The sequence below is a fragment of the Prionailurus viverrinus genome, chromosome A1, assembly GCF_022837055.1.
Source record: "Prionailurus viverrinus isolate Anna chromosome A1, UM_Priviv_1.0, whole genome shotgun sequence".
Classification (NCBI taxonomy): Eukaryota; Metazoa; Chordata; class Mammalia; order Carnivora; family Felidae; genus Prionailurus; species Prionailurus viverrinus.
The window spans coordinates 203119264-203142404 of record NC_062561.1 but is presented as its reverse complement, the minus strand read 5'-3'; the positions used below and the strand labels follow the sequence as shown (position 1 = coordinate 203142404).

The 23141-nt window shown below is 35.9% G+C and overlaps 1 protein-coding gene across 3 annotated transcripts in view; it reads left to right on the top strand.

The window, feature by feature from the left end:
- Window positions 1-23141, top strand: part of PARP8 (poly(ADP-ribose) polymerase family member 8) — a 183916-nt gene that overhangs the window by 102423 nt on the left and 58352 nt on the right. For 2 of the 3 annotated variants that reach the window (XM_047850835.1, XM_047850824.1), the window contains exons 5-10: window positions 6426-6515; window positions 7109-7179; window positions 9532-9609; window positions 11375-11469; window positions 21233-21293; window positions 21793-21883. In XM_047850835.1, the coding sequence (XP_047706791.1) occupies window positions 6426-6515; window positions 7109-7179; window positions 9532-9609; window positions 11375-11469; window positions 21233-21293; window positions 21793-21883 (486 nt within the window). Of the gene's footprint in view, window positions 1-4360; window positions 4383-6425; window positions 6516-7108; window positions 7180-9531; window positions 9610-11374; window positions 11470-21232; window positions 21294-21792; window positions 21884-23141 lie in introns of those variants that run through there. The other variant, XM_047850841.1, reaches the window with a different exon arrangement.

Here is a 23141-nt window from a genome sequence, read left to right as displayed (position 1 = left end):
TTTAGTATTTTCCTCACAAGTGATATCTGTAATTTTATCTTGAATAAGAACATAAGTATTGTAGACTTAATGCAGAAAAAAATACAACCTGATTACTTTACCTCGGAGAAAAGAGTATAATGCAAGCATCTATTGTTTATCATATTTTGTGGCAAAGAACAGCAATTTTTTTTTTAATGTTTATTTATTTCTGAGACAGAGAGAGACAGAGCATGAGTGGGGAAGGGCAGAGAGAGAGGGAGACACAGAATCCAAAGCAGGCTCCGGGCTCCTAGCTGTAGGCACAGAGCCTGATGCGGGGCTCGAACTCATAAACCGTGAGATCATGACCTGAGCCGAAGTCAGTCACTCAACCGACTGAGCCACCCAGGCGCCCCAAAGAATAGCAAATTTTAACTGCCTGTATTTCATATATGTTTTACTCCAGCATTCTGACTTAATAAAATCAGGTGGTCACCAAACTAACTGTTGTGATCTGTCGGTGTCATAAATTAGAAACCTAATTCCAATTCTTATTCAAATCTAGCCATTTTATTCACATACTCTGCATGATTTGGATCATATTTTTCTGTGTAAAATGACTAGATTGCTATAGGCAATTTTGATGATACATACTTTGAGTACTTTTAAAAATGGTTAGTTCATAAGATAGTATGAAGATGTAAAACTTATTTCTTTACCATTCATGCTAGTATTTTTTGTGGTTGTTTGCATCATGCATTTAATCTTTTTATAAGACAAGATGTTACATTTAAAAATAATTTTGTAAGTCATAAACTACAGTTTCAGTTATTTTGCTATGATCTCCATATATGTTAAGCATATTAGTCTTTAAAACTTTTGTACAGTTTTACAAGGGGAATTATTCATTATTAAAGAGATGGCCTATTTTTTTTTAATAGTAGTATAAAAAGAGTTCTAAACAGATTTCATTGGAAGAAGGAACACAAGAAGTATTTACAAAGAAAAATTTTTTTGTAGAAGATTTTGTAATCAGCTCTCTCCCTTATGGTATAGGATGTTTTTGGTACTGAATGTTTGCTAAGTGTGTTAGGAAAATAAAAGCTCCAGTGTTGTGAATATTATAATTATTGTGCTTCTCATCTGAGGCAGCTCCTAGAGATGTCAGTCATGAGAGGACTTGAAGTCAGAGTGATAGAGGTAATGCCACAAATCAAAGCCACGTTGAAGACAGTAAGTGAATTATTCTGTAGCACAGGAAATAGGGCAGAAGATGCCCTTAGTAATAACGAAGGGAGCCAAATGTTTAGCTCCCTCTTGTGGCCAAGAGGTATCATTGGCTTTTTCCTCTCTGTGCGGGAGGTAGCCCCTTTAGGAAATGCAATATACAAAAATTGAAACTTAAAACACTAGTTATCATTTGTGCTTTTTAAAAATAAGTTCCCTTCTTGGAAAAAGTCTGTAGCGAATTTCCACTATAATTTCATTTCTAAAAATAAAAGGAGTGTAAAAAACACAAGTTTTGGTGTGAGAGAGATTAATGCATTTTGGGGTAGAATTTTGAATTGGCTGATGTAACCAGTACACCGTATACCAAGTATTTTCATACACATAATAGAATAGACTCTAAATTCCAGTCTGTGTTTAAGCAGAACAGAGGCTATCGTGACCATTTATAATTGAAGCAATGTGTCAAGAGAGGGTAAAGAGTATTTCCCAAGGACATGCAGTTTGGTGGTAAAACCAAGTCTGTAATTTAGTTCTGATTCCTGTCACTTGTATGAAAGAAACAGTGGGAATTATTTTTATGGAGTGTTCTTCGTATTACTACATTAAAAAAAAATTCAAAGTGTTACTATGACAATATTTTACCCATTTTATTAAATTTTAATCTACATTTATTTGTATTAAAAGTTCAGTTAATACACTTGATTTCTCAGGTAGCTAATATTGCATACAAATTACGTTTGCTCTCCCTTCCCGGTATTCATCCTTGTGTCTTTTCTGCCATTACACTGCTAGAACTTCCAGAATAATTTTTAATGATGATTGTGAAAGTTGGCAGCTTTGTCCTTCTTTTCCAAAATTAGTGAGCGTGTTTCCATCTACTTTCAGAAAACTAGTTTTCTCCTTTTACCAAGTCTTTTTTTTTTTTTTTTTTTTTTTTTAAGAATGAGTTGTAAGTCTTGATCAAATTCTTGCTTAACATCTATTGAGGTATCACGTATGCTTTCTCCTTTGAACAACAAGGTTGTTTAGCAGGCATCTTAATGTTGATCCATAAGAACCGTATGCATCTTGCCATATATTTTGCTGTTAAAGAGTTGGCATTGCTGAAGAAATGCAGCTATTCTTTGGCATTTGCTAGAACATGCCAGCAAATCTCTCAGAGCCTGGCATCTCTTCAGGGATGGTTCTGGGGCAGTTGTTATTTTTCTGCCGTGATTATTGTCTGTTTTGTTTTTCTGTTTCTTAGTCACTTTTAAACATGAAAGCTCACTGTGTTGGTGAAATGTCCCAACTTCTGTAGCAAAAAGTTTTTTATCGTATTCGGCCTGTACATCTGAAAATCTGCCTCTTTGTGGTTATTTCTCCTGTCTCGTACCTATTGTTTTACATTTGTTCTTGTCTTTTTCTCCTTTTGGTTTTTCTCCCCCAGAGTTTACTTATTGTAAAAATCAACTCAAACAGATAGCTTTTTATGTTGTTTTTGAAAATTTCTAAGTCTTGATAGTAATTACTATCAGTAATCTTGGTAGTACTTCATTAGTTCCTTCTGCTAATGTTCCTCAGTCTTTTCCCTCCCTACTTTCTCTGGATTATATGGTTGAATGATTAGCTCATCATCTAGCTTTGAAAATTTGGAATTTGCTTTGCCCTGTGGAAATATATGAGCATAATCCTCCAGATTCAGGATTATGGCACTTTGTTTATTTCCTTAGGAACAGATTTATCACTTCATAATTTTAATGTATTAAGTAACCTGTGCCACCTATTGAAATTCATGTCATAGTTTTGTTTTGTTTGAACAAAGAAGATCTTTATTGAGCATTAAGTATACTTTAACATGTTCATAAATGCAATGTTAAATGATATGTGGGCTTTTTTAAATGCGGCGAAGAAATAGAGCAACCTTCTGGTTTACTTGTGCTTCCTTATGGAATTTATACTGTAGACAGATTTTTGCTTTTTGGAGGCAAATATATTACAAGTCACAGATAATTGGCTCCACTGGAACAGAACAGCAGAATTTTTTCTCATCAGTTCCCACCTTTAATTAGGAGGCTCACCTACTGGTGGGTGTGAATTTTCTCATCCCTTTTTTATGTTTTACAAGATATTGCGATTGTTGAGTGACAGCTTTTTAATATTAAAAAAAGCATAGCAAAGAACTGATGTTTGAATTCAGACAGTTTTACCACTTATTTGCCATGTGTAATTTTTTTTGTTTATTTATTTTTGAGAGACAGAGAGAGAGAACAAGAAAGCAGGGGAGAGACAGAGAGAGGGAGACAGGACCTGAAGTGGGGGCTCTGCATGACAGCAGAGAGCCGATATGGGGCTCGAACTCATGAACCACGAGATCAAGACCTGAGCCCAAGTTGGACACTCAACTGACTGTGCCACCCAGCCGCCCCTTAATTACTTAAATAATTTGGGCAAATTGTTTGATTTCTCTTAGCTTTGGCTTCCCCATCTTTAAAATAGGGATAATAGTTGATTGGTTTGAAGGTTGATATGAAGTGTATAAATATTATATAATATAACACTCAGGGGAGATATCCAGATTCTATTACAAAGCCAATATAATTATTATTATAATTGTATTATTTTTCTGAAGGTACATAGTAATGAATAATGGAATGACTTGGCTTAAATTATGTTGCCTTTGAAATAGAATGGAAACAATAGTTTCACAGATGCTTTCTCATAGCTCTCTACCCATCTTGCCCCAGTCGTCCATGGAAGTCCCAGTAATGGCTTGCATAGTCTGGTAGGGCAGGGAAGAGAAAATAGTCACATTGTTAACAGCCTTTAATAACAATCTATAGGTCCCTACAAAACTTACACGTTAAGGAACCTAGCTGTCCTCAGAATTTTCGGGGGGGGGGGGGATGGGAATTGGCACCTCTGGAGTCAAGTGGGAGAATTCCAGAGAAGGAATTTGAGTTTGAAAACATTCTATTCAGTCACTGACTCATTCTGTTACCTTAAATGCATTCCTTATCCTTTTTATGTCCTACTTTCTCATGTCTAAACAAAGATGATTTTATTATTACAGATGTCAAAATAGTTTGAGGAAGGTTTAGAAATGATTATTTAAAGAACAACGAAAAGAGAAAACAGAATTCATTCATACAGCTGGGACGATCCTCAAAGAGCATCTGCAGACCTTCACTTTAGAACTAAAGCAACCATGGGTTAGTTAAAAGGGATCGATAGCTAGTTGGTAGTTGGGTCTAGATTTTATTTGCTTTGTCTACTGTCCTACATTCCTGTTTTTCACTCGGGTATATATATCTCTTTGATCGGGCCTGTGATGTTGTAATGATGATTTAATAGATATTGGCATGAAACCTGAAAACATTTTGGCTTGGGTAAATTTAGCCAGAAACAGAAATTGAAAGTGTTCAAATGCCTAAACACTAATCAAGATACAAACTGGTAAAAAAAAAAAAAAAAAATCTCTTAGAAAATGATGTGTTTGACTGCATAATCCTGTCTTAAAGCATTATGCAACGTGTGTTCATTCGTTCAATTCAAATTACATTCTCTTGAATCAAAGCTGACTGCCTTGTAGTGTCAACACCACCTAAGCCATTGGATCCATTAAATTGAGTTATTCACTTCCTTGTTTTCATAAACAGAATGCCCTAATTTACTTTCCTCTTAAAGATTTAGTAAAATGCTCCCGTCCATGACACTGAGATACTGCATGATACTGTGTGCACTTTGTGGATTTTTGGGGATCTCCCCTTCTAGGTGGTGGTTAGCTATTACTTTTTTGCTTTAATGCTCACTTTTGTTTTTAATACTCCTTTTCTCCATAAGTTTGCTTCAAGGAATACATTATCTACAGGGAAAAACTAATGGAGTTGATTCAGTAGCAAATAACTTTGGATCAGTAACCCTCTGAATGAGGGTTTAAGAAATTGAAATACTGGCTTTAATAGAGGGGTTTACTCTTCACCTCAGAGTATGAGGTTATTGACAGAAGAGACTCCAGATAAACGGTCAAAGTCTCAACCAATGTGATGAAACAGTAATTAAAACAAATTTATATTAAACCTGTTTGTTAATCTGTGGTCCCACTTGATAAACACAAAAATCTCACACCCTCCTCAATGCTACTTGAAAGTGAAACAAGGCAAAATTTGTAATTAAAACAAAGTAATGAGGCAAACCTGTTTTGTTTCAAATCTAATCCACATTCCTCTCCTCTCACCTTCCAGAATTATTAGTAAAGCCTTATGTCTATTGAGAGTCTTTGAGACTATGCTGTGAACACATATCACTCTCGACTCACTGCACTCAAGGTCTAAACACAGTGCAGATGTTTCTTTGCAAATAAAGTAGTGACTTTGATATCTATCAGTTAAAGATCGTGTTCTCACTGTACTGACACAATATTATGAAAACTTGGCTCAAGATCTTTTATCGTGTACTCAGTCAGTTGTCAGAATGCTCATTTCCTTTTGCAGAAATTGATAACAGGTTTCTATTATTTGTTGGGAATATTTTACACTTTTTATATTTTATACCGTGTCAATGAGAGTATTATAGGACCATAATTAATGAATTGGTGAAGCGTTTGGTAACCAACAGCGGTCTCACAGATGCGCAGTAATTGTCAATGAACAAAGTAGAATAAATGGCTGTGTGTTATATTATATACACAAAGAACTGTATTTTTAGGGAAAAATCCTAAATTTATTAAAATATTTTTTTCTGGAGAAAACAAATAATAAAAAAGCTGTGGAATAATTTAATATTTTCTGTGCATTCAACTTGCTTAGTATTATTTAATGGAATTAATTTATGGAAGAAGAAGAATTGTGAGACTTAATATCATTTAAAAATATACATTAGAGTAATATGGAGGTATGATTTTCAACCAAGGCTTTGGTTCAGTTTTTTTAATGACTTGATATTGAATTTTTTTATTGCACCAAATGTTCTTGTTTTAGCTTTCTCCCAGTATCTGCTTCCTGTTTGGGGAACAGTCTCTATCCGCAGTCTGTATTTCTCTAGGAGACACAAGTGTCTTTGAAGACGCCATTTAAAATTAAATCACACGTAAATTTGTGATAAATCACGTATACTTAATTTTGTCTGAGATTAACCGGAGCAGTAGTATGTGCTTCCTGAGTGATGGAAGCGATGTGGATATAATTTAACTTTTTTTAATAAAGGGTGTATTTTTTTTGGTTACCATGCCTGTAATTGTCCATATTTCTTTGCAGATAATACGTATGTGTCAAGTTCAGAAAATGATGAAGACGTATTAGTTACTACGGAGCCAATTCCAATAATTTTCCACCGGATAGCAACAGGTAATAGGAATATACTGTTTTTTTAAACTCTAGATTAATGTTTTCTTGGCTATAGGTAGCTTTATTTATTTATTTTTGTTCTTTTAGCCCATGTAACAGATATTTATCTTTAGCATCTATAAATCTGGTGTCCCATACAAATTTTCTGTCTAACTTGCATTAGTTTGTTTTTCAACAGTTTTTTAAACACATAAATTTACACTACTTTAAAAAAGCCCTGTTTAAATGCATTGTGTTGATATTCGCTCTTATGAAAATATTCCATGCATAATGACACTGGTAGACAAAATGAATATTTAAAAAGCTTACTTAAGGCAATGTAGATCCCACGAAATACATAAATGAGAGCTGAAGGGGTCTGTGTAGTGGCACTTTGGTTTGACCGTATTTTGATGGGCAATGAAAAAATCAGAATAGCTTATATATCATGTAACTTCCTAACATAATATAATTATAAAACATTCCTTAATCTTTTGGCAAAGAGAGAATCACCGGAGGTGTGTTTTTATACTGAAACTTATAAATATTTGATAAATAGCCTGCTGAAAACTAAAGTGATGTTTTATAAATGATGTTTTATAACTTTCTTTCAGAATTAAGGAAGACAAATGACATTAACTGTTGCTTATCCATAAAATCAAAATTACAGAAGGAAAATGGAGAGGTATGGAGGTTACATTTAGTATTTTATACTTTATTCAAAACAGAATACATTTTAAACTTACCTTGTATTTATAGTTAATATCATTGCTATTTAGGTTAAGACTGTAGGGGCGCCTGGGTGGCTCAGTCGGTTGAACTTCGGACTTCGGCTCAGGTCATGATCTCACAGTCCATGAGTTCGAGCCCTGCATTGGGCTCTTTGCTGACAGCTCGGAATTGGAGGCTGCTTCGGATTCTGTGTCTCCCTCTCTCTCTGCCCCTCCCCCATTCATGCTCTGTCTCTCTCTGTCTCAAAAATAAATTAACATTTAAAAAAATTAAGAAAAAAAAAGACTGCATATAGAGTATGAAGCACAGGCTTGTGGCCAAGAGACTTAAGTATAGGGAAGGGTAGTGACCTAGAATTAACCCTGAGAAGGAAGCTGCCTTTAACAGAAAGAATGTCTGGCTTAAATCTAAATCAAGTGCACACAAAGCTTAACTTATTCTCTGTATTTGGTCAAGTAATGTAGTTGACTGAGGAGCATCTTCTGTAACTTACAGTTCTAACAGCTGCATGTGGAACCCTTACCATTTCATTTGTAAAAGGTGATCTCTTTACCTAAGGTAGCAAAGAGAATGGGTATACAGTCTTATTATTAGTGGCCAATGTTAAAACAACATCAACGACAAATTCCTGCTACCCCTTCCTCACCTTTAAAAAATCTGCTAGAATCAGTCAATAAACACTGGGGTGTTAAAAAAAAACAAGATGAGTGCAACGGGACTGACAATTTTTTGCTTTTCAAACTACGCACCCGGAACAACCCCCCCCCCCGCCCCGCCCCTTAGTATTGTATCATTCCCTCTACTCTCCTTCATCCACAGTGAGAACCACAGATTTAGCAATACTGGCCCCCAAACCCAAATCTGTTAGCATTTTATAAAACCCAAATTCCCTTTTGTAGGTTTTTTGTTTTCCTTAAGAATTTGAAATTTGGTCTGGGGGGGCGCCTGGGTGGCGCAGTCGGTTAAGCGTCCGACTTCAGCCAGGTCACGATCTCGCGGTCCGTGAGTTCGAGCCCCGCGTCGGGCTCTGGGCTGATGGCTCAGAGCCTGGAGCCTGTTTCCGATTCTGTGTCTCCCTCTCTCTCTGACCCTCCCCCGTTCATGCTCTGTCTCTCTCTGTCCCAAAAGTAAATAAACGTTGAAAAAAAAGAAATTTGGTCTGGAAATTTAGAAACGATTCCAAAACATTGGGTTGATAGATTCCTGTGTCTAATGGGATTTGCCTTTCTCCTAATTATTTTAACAGAGCCAGCCGGGTATGGGAATATCATCATTAGTTACTTTAGGTAAAATTTTACTGTTTGAACTTCAGACACAAAGCATATGTGGTTCCATTAATTAGAAACTCAGACTTCAAGTTCAAGCATATTTAATTAAACATCCTTTTGAAATCTGAAATATAAAGTAAATAATTTCTGTATATAGAAAGTTCTCTTCATAATGTAATTCATATTTATTTTCATAATTTGATTTTTATATTATTGGAGTTAGAGTGTCTTTTATTTCATACCATTGTGTAGAGTTGGCAGTGGAAGTGAGCACGGTCAGGGATAAATAAATAATGCTGAGGAACTTTTTTTTTTTAATGTTTATTTATTTATGAGGGAGAGGGAGAGAGAGAGGGAGAGAGAGAGAGAGAGAGAGAGAGAGACAGAGCATGAATGGGGCAGGGGCAGAGAGAGAGAGACACACACAGAAGACGAAGCAGGCTCCAGGCTCTGAGCTGTCAGCACAGGGCCCGATGTACGGCTCGAACTTGAAAACCACGAGATCATGACCTGATCCAAACTCTGAGTCTTAACGGACTGAGCCACCCAGTCGCCCCAGTGCTGAGGAACTTTTTAATAAACAATTGAATCAGTATGAACTCAGAAACTACGAGATCATGACCTGAGCCGAACTCTGAGTCTTAACTGACAGAGCCACCCAGGCGCCCCAATGCTGAGGAACTTTTTAATAAACAATTGAATCAGTATGAACTTGTCAGATGTTTTTATCAGAACAAAACCAAAGTTGTAGTTGATGACACGTAGTTTTATGTAAACATCAAATAGTAAATTGTACAACTCAAAATCAATGAAATAGAACTTTTTAAAAAGATGTACAATAGAGCTTACTACGCTGACAAAACTGTCTCTTACTGCCTTTTGTTTTTGGCTTGTACTACGCCACACACGTTTTTTATATAAAATCCATGTGATAAGCAAGCACAAGACCTATCTATTATGGCCACTTGCTACTTTCTTTTCAAAAGAAGGTAAGCTAATCTGACCATTAAAATTCTTTTCTTAATCTGTTATTTAAGGAGTCAAGACAAAATAGTACAGTGGAAGAAGATTCTGAAGGTGATAATGATTCTGAAGAATTTTATTATGGTGGACAGGTAAGCACATCAGGCCCGTCAAATACCCACTCGCAGAGTTCGCAGTAGCCCTTACGCCCTAGTGGAAATCTGTGCTTGTGATCTGAGAGACCTGTGTGTTAGCTCTGGAGCTAACTTGGAAACCTATATAATTTCTCCGTTTCTCATTTCTACATATTTTCAGAAATCAAGGTTACTTTTGCAACTCTTTGACTGTAATCACTCACACTGAAGTTGTCTTGCTTCATCACTGAGATTTTGCAGGCAGCAGCATTGTATCATAAAATAAAAGTTTTTTGACTTTTATATTTCTTAAGCATATTGGGCTCAGTCATTATTTTGAAATGATGACACTTCTAACAAAAGCATGGATGGATGGTTAGTTTTAAATAGAAGATGATTAACCTTTATCAGTGTTGATGGTCCCTCATTACTGAGCATCCTTAATGTTTGTATTCATTGTCTTTTCCTCTTACACTGTTGTAAAGTGTTTGTTGAAAAATGCTGATGAAGAAACATCATAATTTATATATATATGAGAATGGCATAGCAGCATATATAAAAGAATTCACTATTTTTCCAGGATCATGTTAAAATTTTAAACCGTGGAGTTGATTTTAGGATTTGGCTATATAAGGCATCTTGTTCGTTTCTGTAAACTTTTTTTAAAAATTATTTTTAAGTTTATTTATTTTGAGAGAGAGAGAGAGAGAGATTGAGCTAGTGGGGGAAGGGCAGAGAGAGAGGGAGAGTGAGAATCCCAAGCAGGCTCCATCTCACAAACCATGAGATAATGACCTGAGCCAAAATCAGGGGTCAGACCCTTAACTGACTGAGCCACCCAGGTGCTCCATGTTTCTGTAAATTCCTTGATCAAAAAGCTTTGTTATGTTTGTTTGTTTTTTTTAATTAAAAAAAGTGTTTTTTTAATGTTTATTCATTTTTTAAGAGAGAGAGAGAGAGCTCTCTTGTGAGCAGGGGAGGGGCAGAAAGAGGGGGAGACACAGAATTTGAAGCAGGCTCCAGGCTCCGAGCTGTCAGCACAGAGCCTGATGCGGGACTCGAACCTATGAATTGTGAGATCATGACCTGAGCCGAAATTGGACACTTAATTGACTGAGCCACCCTGGCACCCCTTGATCAAATAGCTTTGTAACTTGGATAGTATAATGGGAAGGTAGTATGTTAGAGTGGTGTTTTAAAGCCAAATTTATTATTGTGTAAAAGAATGCAAGTCAGTTTACTTTTCTGGAATCAAAAACCAGTAATTTATCAATGGAGCATAAACAAGGCTGCAGAGGCGTGAACATATACATACAACTGGGCTTCTTCTCTCCAAGAATGCCCGTCCAGCAATGGGATACTTTTCCTAATGATTCTCTAACCAGTGTTGCACTTCAACATTATGCAAAATAATCCTTCCAGTTTGGATTTTTGTTTACACAGCTAGTATTTGCAGAGGGGAAGTAAATGCTTTTTCTCAGTATAGATATTCAGTCTAGAAGTTTTCAGATTATCTGCCAGCCACTACTTGGTTCTTTTTAACATTGATCTTTTCCCCATATCAAGGTAGTCTAATTTTCCTTTCAAGCATAGTAAGTTATACTAGACATAGGTGAACCTATGAACTTTAGCAAATATACTGCTGTATTCTCTGTATTTTTCAGTGAGAAATGTCTATGGCACAACCTGCAGGGTAACACCTGTCCAAGAGATGGTTTGTATTTGATTCTTTTGATTCTCTTCACCATCCCTAAGTCATTTCTAAACCATCCCTTTCCATCAGGTGAACTATGACGGGGAACTGCACAAGCACCCACAGCTTGAAGCTGATTTGTCAGCAGTGAGAGAGATATATGGGCCACATGCAGTTTCTCTCAGGTAAATAAATACCTCTCGTGAATAAAAATTGAAACAATTTGGTAAGCCAGTCATTGGGATTTTTCTGTTGCGTTGTTTAAGTGGAAGTATTCTTGGGCTTAATTATATTTGAAAGTTTTGAGGACATTCTGCTGTGTTTTTACTTACACAAGATAGTATGTTTATGGCTGTAAGGATTTTTGTTTTGGGTACATGTGGTTTAAGGGTACATTGATGCATTAAAAAATTAGTTAATTTGGAGAGTTAGTTCGATAAAATATCAGTCTTAAATAGCGTCGTAATCAAATCCTGTAATAGATTTACCCAGCTGGGTCCGTGCTGTTAATCATAAATCAAGGGCACATGCACGTGAACAATGAAAGTCAATAATGCATTAACCACTGAGGTCCAGAGATCACACTGTGATGTGATCTGACCCCAAGAAAAGAAAGGAAAAAAGGGACATAAATTTGCAGAGTGTTTGTTTGAATGATAATGTAGTTTATCTTTCAGTTACTTAATATATAATTTGGTGATAAATTTTGGACCATTATTTATTGCTTTTAATTATTCAGAAGACCCCACTATCCTTACTTTTTTTTTTTTCTCCTTCATTTAAAAAAGAAACTCTTGGGGCGCCTGGGTGGCGCAGTCGGTTCAGCGTCCCACTTCAGCCAGGTCACGATCTCGCGGTCCGGGAGTTCGAGCCCCGCGTCAGGCTCTGGGCTGATGGCTCAGAGCCTGGAGCCTGTTTCCGATTCTGTGTCTCCCTCTCTCTCTGCCCCTCCCCCGTTCATGCTCTGTCTCTCTCTGTCCCAAAAATAAATAAACGTTGAAAAAAAAAATTTTTTTTTTTAAAATAAAAAAGAAACTCTTTCCTGCCACTATCTTAGTTTCCCTCCATGAATCAGATCAGATTCTTTCAGATTCTTTCTCTTTGCCTAAAGAGCAGCCTTCAACTTGCGGTGGAATTCCAGAGCCCTATCCCAGCCTGCCCTGGGTTCCCACCTTGCTCACCCAAACCACAAATGTCCCCATCCTCCAGTTCTCTGTGATCCCTCTTGACCCTGGGCATATATCTGAACTTGTTTCTTACCAAGAGGTGCTTCACTCTCAACCCCACTACTGTTGTTATTCAAGCCACAGTCCAAAGGCTACCTACTCCTTGAGCCTTCTTTTAATCTCCACTGCAGGCTAGTTGTTCTGTCCTTCAGACTCCCATCACATTTGGCTCTATCCTCATTTATTATACTTCTCATATCCTGTCATTGTTGCTTTACTTCCCTTCCTCATCCTAACTTATGTGACTGCTGGGACAGTGCAGTTGGTTTTTAAAGTTTATTTATTTTGAGAGAGAGAGTGTATGCGCCGGTGCATGGGAGGTGGGCGGGGAGAGAGAGAGAATCCCAAGCAGGCTCCTTGCTGTCGGCTCCGAGTTTGGCCCAGGGCTCGATCCCATAAACCGTGAAGTCATGACCTGAGCCAAAACCAAGAGTCAGACACTCAACTGACTAAGCCACCCAGGTGCCCCTGGGACAGCGCACTTTTTGTTGTTCGCTTTATTTTGTTTTGTTTTGGTTTTTAACCATGCTTGTATTTTGGTACTTAATATAGCACAGGGGACTATGTGAAATATGGGCTAATAGATTCTTGATCAGTTCCAGTGACATCCATGAAAGATGTTCACATTATCTGGTTGCATTCTCTTCCATGGACATACCCAGATTTTGAGAGAGCAAACAAATACTTTAAGTTGGAAAGTACCACACAACTAAAATTTATAATTGTCAAGTGTTTCATTTTAACTTCAGAAACAAACTCACCACCACCTGCAGCCTAAATAAGCTGGGGTTGTATGCACAGATCCACTCTTTCCCACTCCCAGAGCTCTGGTAGGTTGCAGTTGAGTGAGAATGATTGGGATTATATTTGGAAAAGCAAATATTTGCAATTTTCAAGGTTTTAGCAAATGAGCTGCAATTATATCTCAGTTGATCTCTGCTATGGCTCCAGGCTAGGGAATGTGGATATTCAGTAAGTGTGTTAGAACGAATAAATGAAGAAGGCATTAGGGATTTAATCAAAAAATAATCCAAAACAAGGACTAATTTTTTAACTTGAGTTAGAATTTGCTTAACAGCTTAAAACTTTGATCACAGTGATTTAATCCCCTCCCCCACTAAAAAAATGGATACAATTAATCATAGAATACAACATGCAATTCAACTTCTTTTCATTTGAAATACGTATTTTGGGGGAGGATTACCTTAGCACATGTTGATTGTTCATATAGTGAAGGATTTTTTAAATACATATTTCCATGCTGTCTAAGCTCTAACTATACTGTTATGTGTGTGTGTGTGTGTGTGTGTGTGTGTGTATATATATGTGTGTGTGAATTTGTTTGTTTCTTCAGCAAGAATTTATTAAGTACCAATGATCATCTCTATTAGTATTTTCCATTATTAATAAAATTATTGATAATTTATCAACTCTTGAAATTGGATAAATATTTGCAATTTCATTCAAATGAAATATCTAAAGTCACAGAGTTTGATTTTGTTTCCCTCTTCCGTATTTCACTTACAAGTTTTGATTCAATTTGAATCTTCATGAATATAAGCCATGTTCCTGCCTGCTGTAGACTTACTCTATCTACAGAGGATGTTTCCCGAATATATAACCTCCCAGAGGCCTCATGGTATAAAGTATGAATCACAGCAGGACTAATCTGATTTACTTGAAATAAATATGAATGAATTTACTGTGTAGGATCAAATACTAAGGCTTGGGCACATGGCAAAGGCAGTAGTTAGGCATAAGGTCCTGGAATCTTCTTCCTTGCAAAGTTCTTAGTCTGTTGAAAACAGACTGTTCTAATTAGCTGTTCTTTTACTTAATTGAGGTTTATAAGAACTTAATGGAGTTTGAAGAACAAAAGTACCTCTATATACATAATAGGCTATTTGGTGTCATTTTTTTTTATGTGACACCTAATGAGAAAGGCAGCTAACCACATCTAAGTTCTCTTCAAGAGATGGAAATAACTAGGATTGCTTCACTTGAGACAAAACCTCTTAAAGTCAGTTGAAGGAGGATATAGAAACAGAAACTAATGACCAGTTTATTACTTAAGTAATTTCTGCTGTACATGGCCATATCATTCAAAAGCAGAATCCTGGCTATATCAAACTGTGATTCTAAACACTGGTGACAATTCCAATCCATAGGCTCTTGTATTGGAAGTGAGTTAGGTCTCTGGGAAAAGCACGAAAAACTATTAGTTTATCAGCCTGAATGAACATGTCTCATCTTGAATAATTCAGCAAAATGAAGATATATTTATGTTTTTCATTATAAATTTTCTCCTATAGTCCTGTATTTACAAAAAAAAAAAAAGGATTTGATCAGTGCCATCTGAAAACACTTTGAGATTAATATTTTTAGAAAGGTGAAGCGAATTACAAGTCACAAAATTCTCATTTAGTCAGGAATGAAATGATTCTGACAATTTGCTTAGGGCGCTTCAAACTTCCAGCCCCTGTGAAATAACCTTTGCTTGATAATTATACCATCTTCTGCTTTAAAAGGTGAAGCCACAGGAGTAATATAAAACCTTTTAAAAATAAAATCTTTTGATTGTGCCTGATGCTTAATGAAGGTTGGAGGATTGCAAGACTATGACTCTTCTGTGTTTTGATTACTTTCTGGGGACGGACCGTTGTAACAGGGCCTTTGGGAATTGAGCTTCGAGAGGACAGGGCATTCTGAGGAGTTTTTAAGGTTTGAGGTGATGACACTACAGTATTCAGGCTCACATACCTCCTTAAGGGAAAAAGAGGGAGACAGAGAAAGGAGAGGAGAGGGGGAGGGAAGGGGAAAAAAACCCCACAGAAATTGGTACAGACCACTTTCTCTGGGTTTATGTATTTCCATTTGTAGTGACCAGTAAGACCACTTACTGATCTGGTTCCTGCCCTCCGGCATATGGCAGAATTTTATTTCCCTGCCCCTTTTAATACTATGTGTGGGCACAGCTAGTTTTGGCTAGTGAAGTGTGAGCAGAGGTACCAAAGCAGGGTTTCCTGTTTCCCCCCTGACTCCATCATTCCGGGCTCCTTGGTGACCACAGTGAAGTAGCATCTCCTCTCCGCCCTCTGGTTCCATAGTAACTATGTAGTGTGAGTGAGATACAAATCTTTTTTTGCATTAAACCACTGCCATTTGAAGAAGTTTGTTACTACAACATACTTAACCTACGTTGAAGTACGTCATTCATCAAAAGGTCTGGCGTGGACGTTTGCAGTGTCCTTTCCAGAATGTTAATTCTCCCAGCCCCACCACTAGAGCCTTCAGAAAAATGGTCTGACTGAAAAGCAGGGAAAGTGATGACAGGAGGCACATAGAAGAAACAAAAAGGAGAGTATTTTCCAAAAACGCTGGCCATAATCTAGATGAAAAGCTTCAGAATGTCACCTCCCAGACAGTCACTTGTACTTTCTTCAAGCAAAACCAAGATTTTTTTAAGCTGAGGGGGAGTTGTAGCAACTGTAACCTCTTACACACTATCGCTTTATATGGGCTTCCTTTTTTAATCTGGAGCTAGTTTTTAAATTCTCTCAGTCCTGTTGCCTTTTAGAGAAACTTCAGAACACTTTGGATACAATCTTGCAAATGCTTTCATCTGCCAAGATTTCTTTCTGACTACTGAGTTTGCATATTTCTTGGCCCATTCACAAACATCTCTCCCACACTGAGCAAAAAACACACATTGAGTAGGCATGTGGAGACAGACATGCAAGCTGTTGAGTTTCAGATGTCATAAGAAGGTGTATGTTTCTTCACAAAATATGTTTCTTCTCAAAATATAACTGACCAGTCATTGGCTACAAGAATTAACTAAATAGTGATAGAGTTTTATTTCCCAAAGACCTGTGGTAAAGTTTCGTGTATGCATGTGTACATGTAATTCCCTTGACAGCTAATAAGGGAAGGTTAAGATATCTAGAATATATTTTTATAACCTGCACAATCACTAATTTTGATCAAATAGTATTATAAAACATCACGACAGTGTAATGAATAAGCTATATATAGTTTCACAGAGAATGAAGGACCAGCATAGACTGTCTGACATTTAATATATTGATTATGTAATGTATGTTGTATCTCATTAAAAAGGATGCTGTCTTGGTTAGTTCCATTAAAAAATAAAAGGACGAATTGCCAAGATTTCATGTAGTGCCCTCAAAAATACACATTCATAGAAAAATATATTTCATACATATATTCTTAAATGAACTGTCACGTGTTAAGTACCTAACATCAAATGACCAGATTTCTGCCCAAAGAGTAGCTCAGAGGTCTGAAAAAAAATTGTGGAATAGTCCTTTCTCAGCTCCAGGGTGTAACAACTACATCAGATCATTTCTGTGTTGTTCTCCTTATCTTGAAAAAGTATTCAGGTTCAATTTGATGTGATCTTTTCACAGTGAATAAATATAGGCAGTGCATGAAATTATTTTGAGTTATTATAAACCCAATACAGCATTCAGGACACAATCAGATATCTGGCTTCACAATTCAAGTTGCATTCATATTTCAGGCTTTTGACTTGATTCTGCATTTGCTATTCATGAGATCCGGGGCAACTGAAAGTTATTCAGATATAGAAGCAATCCTGATGACTGGGTCGCTGCATCTGGACAAACTGTAATCACGCTTTGTCATCTCACAGCGGGAAATGTGAAATTACTGGCATTATATAAAGAGGGCATCACAACGGAAATTGGTTTGCCTATATGCAGAGCTGTTGTGAATTCTCTGAAGTGTGGCATAGAAACAAAAAGTGTAACTATTTACAGATCTACACCTGCAGAATCCACTTAATTGCAAACCTTTAATGCCTCTGCCTCCTTAGAATTCTGTATTTGTGCTCTGTGGTGGTGAGGGAAAGCACTTGTAAACTTTTATTTCCTTCTTTTTGTTGTTGTTGAAATAAATTGATAGTATTAGACATTGGGAAGATACTAACCACAAAAGTATGGAAGAAATCATATAAAGAATATTTTAAAATTCACATATTAAAGGTTTTAAAAGAATACATGCCACTGTCTCATCATAACTGTGTGATAAATTCTGCTGAAGTCTGGAAAACTCTGAAGAAAGCAGCTGTGGGTAAGGTTCTTCCTGGTGTTTGTTGTCTGTGATTCCCTTCTCTGCTTCTGAGTGCACCAGAGTCTTACCATTGTAACTAAATCCAGACAGAAGTTATTTTCCCTTGTGAAAATGGCAATGACGAGAGGAAACAAATGCCTGGTGATGATGAGGATGTGGGAAATGGTCACTGTGATAACCTGCTGTGATTGCAGATGGCCATAACTTTTTAAAATAGTAATTAAATAACATACACAGTTCGTGTGTATAGTACTAAAAACACATATACTTAACATATATAGTTAAATAACATATAGTTAGTATGTTAAGTAACATACATAGTTAGATATGTATATATATATAGTTATACATAGTGTCTGCATATATAATTGCACAGTTTTCTATGCAATTGTATTCTGTTTTCTATTCTATTCTATATAGTTATTATATATATAGTTCTATTTGAATATACTTCTATTATTTATTTCACCCAGTAATTCTAGAAATTATTCTATGAGAAGACAAATGCACATAGATTTTTATCTAGAGACTTTTTTTATCCATATTTATAGTGTAAAATACATCAACAGCAACCAAATAATTGTATAATTGTTTTATTATACAATTGTATTTATACAAATACAACCATTTTTTTTTTAATAATTTTGAAGAGGATTTTATCATATAGAAAAACACTCATTTTAGAAGAAGTGATAGAGAAGGACAAAAATTTTTGTATACCACATTATCCTTGTACATATATTTCCATATATATCTTTATGGAATGAGATGTAAAAATAACTGTCTCTGAGTCGTAGTATGACACATTGTTTTTTGTTTGTTTTTCTGTTTCTGACATTTTATGAAATGAGCCTATACTACCTTTATAATCAGAAAAAATAGATATGTTTTTAGAAAACATAACATTTTTTACAAAATAAGTTTTACCCACAATCTATAGTTAACATGTAAATACTTTTTTTCTTTTCTTTTTTCTTTTTTTTTTTTTTTTTTTTTTTTTTTTTTTTTTTTTTTTTTTTACTTTTTTGGTATTTCTATTTTACTTAAAAACATTTTTTCATTTTGATGTATTTTTGGTAATCTGCTTGCTCCAAATAGTCCATTTTGGAACATTTCCCTCAGGGTAGTAAATATTTTTATATCAACTTCTTGAATATTGGGTAAAAAAATTGTTTTAATCATACCAGTGTGCTATAATTTATTTCTTTCCTTATTATTCAATATTCATTTCTTTCCCCAATTTCTGCACCTAACAAATATCCTCCTGGGCAAAGGTTCCTACATATTTGTTACAATTTTCACCCCACTTAAACATCTATTGAACATCATTAATAATTGATCCTCATCATTACATTTAGTGGTTCTTCCTTTTAACTTACCTAACAAAAGGTACTGGACTTTTATGTTTATGAATAATTTGCTGATGTTTAAGGCCACAAATTATGACCACTGGGTCAAGGGTCCTGTTTTTGAACAGCCTGTGAGCCATAGATAGTGTTTGCTTTTTAAAAGGTTTAAAGAACAAAAACAAAGAGGAATATGTGACAGAGACCAGAAAAGGCCTGAAAACTAAAATATTGTCATGACCTTTGCACGGAAACTTTACTGACCCCTGAACCAGAGGCATTAAAGAGATGGTTTATTTCCTTGGTCCTTATTCTTTTAAAAAAAAATTTTTTTTTAATGTTTATTTATTTTTGAGACAGAGAGAGACAGAGCATGAACAGGGGAGGGGCAGAGAGAGAGGGAGACACAGAATCTGAAATGGGCTCCAGGCTCTGAGCTGTCAGCACAGAGCCCAACGTGGGGCTTGAACTCACGGACCGTGAGATCATGACCTGAGCCGAAGTCGGACGCTTAACCGACTGAGCCACCCAGGAGCCCCTCCTTGGTCCTTATTCTTGCCATAGTGTCTGTGTAATTTCATAAATAAATGGGTAGATCTTTGTATCTAAATGTGCATGTCAAATCATGTCCTAATTTGCATGAGGTTATATTCTTATCCTTTATGAATAACACAGATGTTTTGATCCATGCTGTGTTTTTGAAAAATTAATTCCTATGTGAATCATTTTTATCCCTTTTGTTCTTTATGTAATCTAAAAATATTATATGAAAGAACAAAAAGTATAATTTCATAAACAATGAAAACGTGGTCAGGGTTTTGATATATTTTTAAGGGGGCAATGGAGAAACTACAGAGGCTAAGTTTTTATATTGTAATATGCTGCTTTTTGTGTGTCACAGACATCAAACATCACAAACCCCTTTGATTCCTTTATCCGTCAAATTACAAAAAAACATTTAATCATTAAAGATGTCTTCTCTGAACCCCAAACAAGTGCCACAGTTGTGTATTGTGTTAGCTTTACTTGAATATATAATACACAGAAATTGTCATTGAGTACTTACTATGTGCCAGATACTATACACAGCTTTGAAATTGGACATGAATTCAATGCCTGACTTCCCCACTGACTCCTTATCTGCTCCTTGGTATCTGATTTCAAGACTCTAAACCTCAATTTCTTCATTTACCAATGAGGATAATAATCGTATCCTTGTCATAAGGCTTTGAGGACCTAATGAGAACATCCATTAATAATTGACTTGGTTTCCAACAGAGTGATAGTGTATTGAATATTGAACTGATTAATCACATGCATAAATAAATAGAATATATGTGTTTAAATCTTGGCTATCTACAAAGTGATGATGGATGGGTAAGTTAGGGACTCAGTTAATGCATATAGGAGTTAGAGGTGGTAGGTAGTATCTATAGTGTGCTATGATCACATGTAGGTAAAATCCTTATGTTGATTTCTGGCACATAAGTGCTTAATGTTTATCATCTCAGTTATCTGTATAATTCTATCCCGCACTGTGTATAACCTTTGTGACTTTGTAATTTTATAAAAATATAAAAAATACAGATACGTGTATAGAGAGAACATGGAAAAACTATTGTTTTTATATTCTTTAATTAACTTTAAAAAACTCTGCTGGTTTCCGCACTACCTGGGCTGGAGAAAAGGTAGTTTTCAGAATGTCTTCATGTGGCACATACTATTGTTACTTGCTTTCATTTTGATGTATCAGGCTTTTAGAGCTGCCTGTCAGAACGTAATGACATTTAAGTGGCAGAACACCTGGGTCCGTTTCAGAACCACTGATGTTTAGCATGGAAGGAAAAAATTGTGGACACGCTGTTGTGACAGTAAATTATTTCCCCACCCCTTCAGAAACTCCTTTTTGAAGTGCCTTCAAAGCAGCTCTTCAGAGAGCACAATGAAAACCAAGTGGTCATATGAGAAGATTGCTTAATTTGCTACAGAGAAATGGGGATGTTTGAACTTACGAAGCAAACAATTCTTGAATTTATGTATGCAAGTGTTTGTACATATAAATAGAAAGATGTCTAGATGGCATGAATAGTCACAGAAGACAGCAGTCCCACTCCATGGAGTTAGTTAATTCATGTCCCCGGTCACTTCTGAGCTCTTGGCAGAGATGAAGGATATGAGTTCTTAATTGAATTTTTGACTTAACCTTGCACACATTATCTTTTAAGGACAAGGTAAAAATTAGTGTGAATCTTTGCTTTCAGGGAATATGGAGCCATTGATGATGTAGATATTGACCTGCATATTGATGTTAGCTTTCTTGATGTAAGTATCACTTTATACAATATGATTGGTACATTTAAACACTTATTTTTACTGTCGGAAGAAATTTAATATTTGTTTCTCTTATTAGTTACATACTGATTTTGTTAAAGTGATTATAAAGAAATACTATGGCTGAAGAAACAGATTTGGCATACACATAAATAAATAAATAAATAAATAAATAAATAAATAAATAAATATGTTTTATATATATATAAATACATACATATATATTTCATTGTTTCTTTTAATATATTCTGAAACTTATGGGCTCTTATTATAATATTTCATTATATCTTAAATTTTCACTTTAATTTTCAAATGTAGGAGGCAAAAATTAAGAATACTTTGACTTTCTTTTCCAAACCAATAGGTTTTGAGGTAATTTGTGAGCCTTAAGATTTATGTATTTCTTCAAAATAAATCAAAATTTTTTTTCATTTTGGGAAAACAAGAATTTTAAAAGATGACTAATTCGTCTTTTGACATATTTGCACAGGAGGAGATTGCTGTGGCTTGGGAAGTAATTCGAACAGAACCTATAATTGTCCGACTACACTGTTCACTTACACAGTATTTAAATGGTCCAGGTTAGTTTTCCTTCTATGTATTATTTTAAATATGAATTAATTGTGCATTAAGCAAAATGTTCATCTGGTAATTATGAACATAATTGGCAGCTATCTTGATAATGGTATTTAAGTATACTTGCATCCTGACAAAGGTGGTTTATTGCTTTTGTAATTTAATGGAAACAGAAACATGTAACATTTTAGTTTTAGATTTCAGAAGTTGACAAATTGCTGTGAAACAAACACAGTAAAACCTAAAAGAGAACTTTGCATACAAGCTCAGTAAGTATATTTTGGATTGCCCTTAGATTTAATTATTTTTGCCCCTGATTCTGAGATTTAATTTTAATGTTTACTTATCCCACCTCTGATTACTGATGAATTTAGTGTAACTATAAATATAACCTACTTCTATTTTTGAAAATAGAGATCTTAGTAATATTTTTGTTTTCCATTATCTTTTTTAAAATTTTTTTAATGTTTATTTTTGAGAGAGAGAGAGAGAGAGAGAGAGAAAGAGAGAGCCCAAGCATGAACAGGGGATGGGCAGACACACACACACACACACACACACACACACACACACACACACACAACAGAATCAGAAGCAGCCTCTAACCTCTGAGCTGTCAGCACAGACCCCACCATGGGGCTTGAACCCATGAACCGTGAGATCATGACTTGAGCCGAAGTCGGGCACCTAACCACCCAGGCGCCTCTGTTTTCCACTGTCTTAAGGGATGATTTCGTTCTTTCTCAGGTGATAACTATTTACAACAAAGGATGCTGTTATTAAATCTTGACAAGACTTACTAGATTAAGATATATTTCCCATGCAAATACACATGCCTGTGCATGTATTCAGATGGGCGTGCACGTGTCTACACATGCATACACACACATACACTGTATCTACTCGTGTCTTCCAGTTATATACTGCCGCACAACAAACCACCCCAAAACTTAGTGGCTTAAAACAATTTACTGTCTCTCTCTGTTGTTTGAACTCAACTGGAGTCCCCCATGCTTTTGAAGTCAGATGGTGGGTGGAGCGTATGTCCGTTGAAAGGCTCTGCTGGGTTGGATGCCCAAGATGCTGGACTTTGAGATATCTAGAAATTGATGCATGTATCATCTTGGATATCAGCTGGGGCCTCTTGACTTGAGTGTTGACCTTGCATCCACATGGCCTCTTCATGTGGTTTAGGCTTCTTGTAGCATGATGACTGGCCATTGTCCAAAAGCAAGTGTTCCCAGAGACAGGATGCGGATGTTA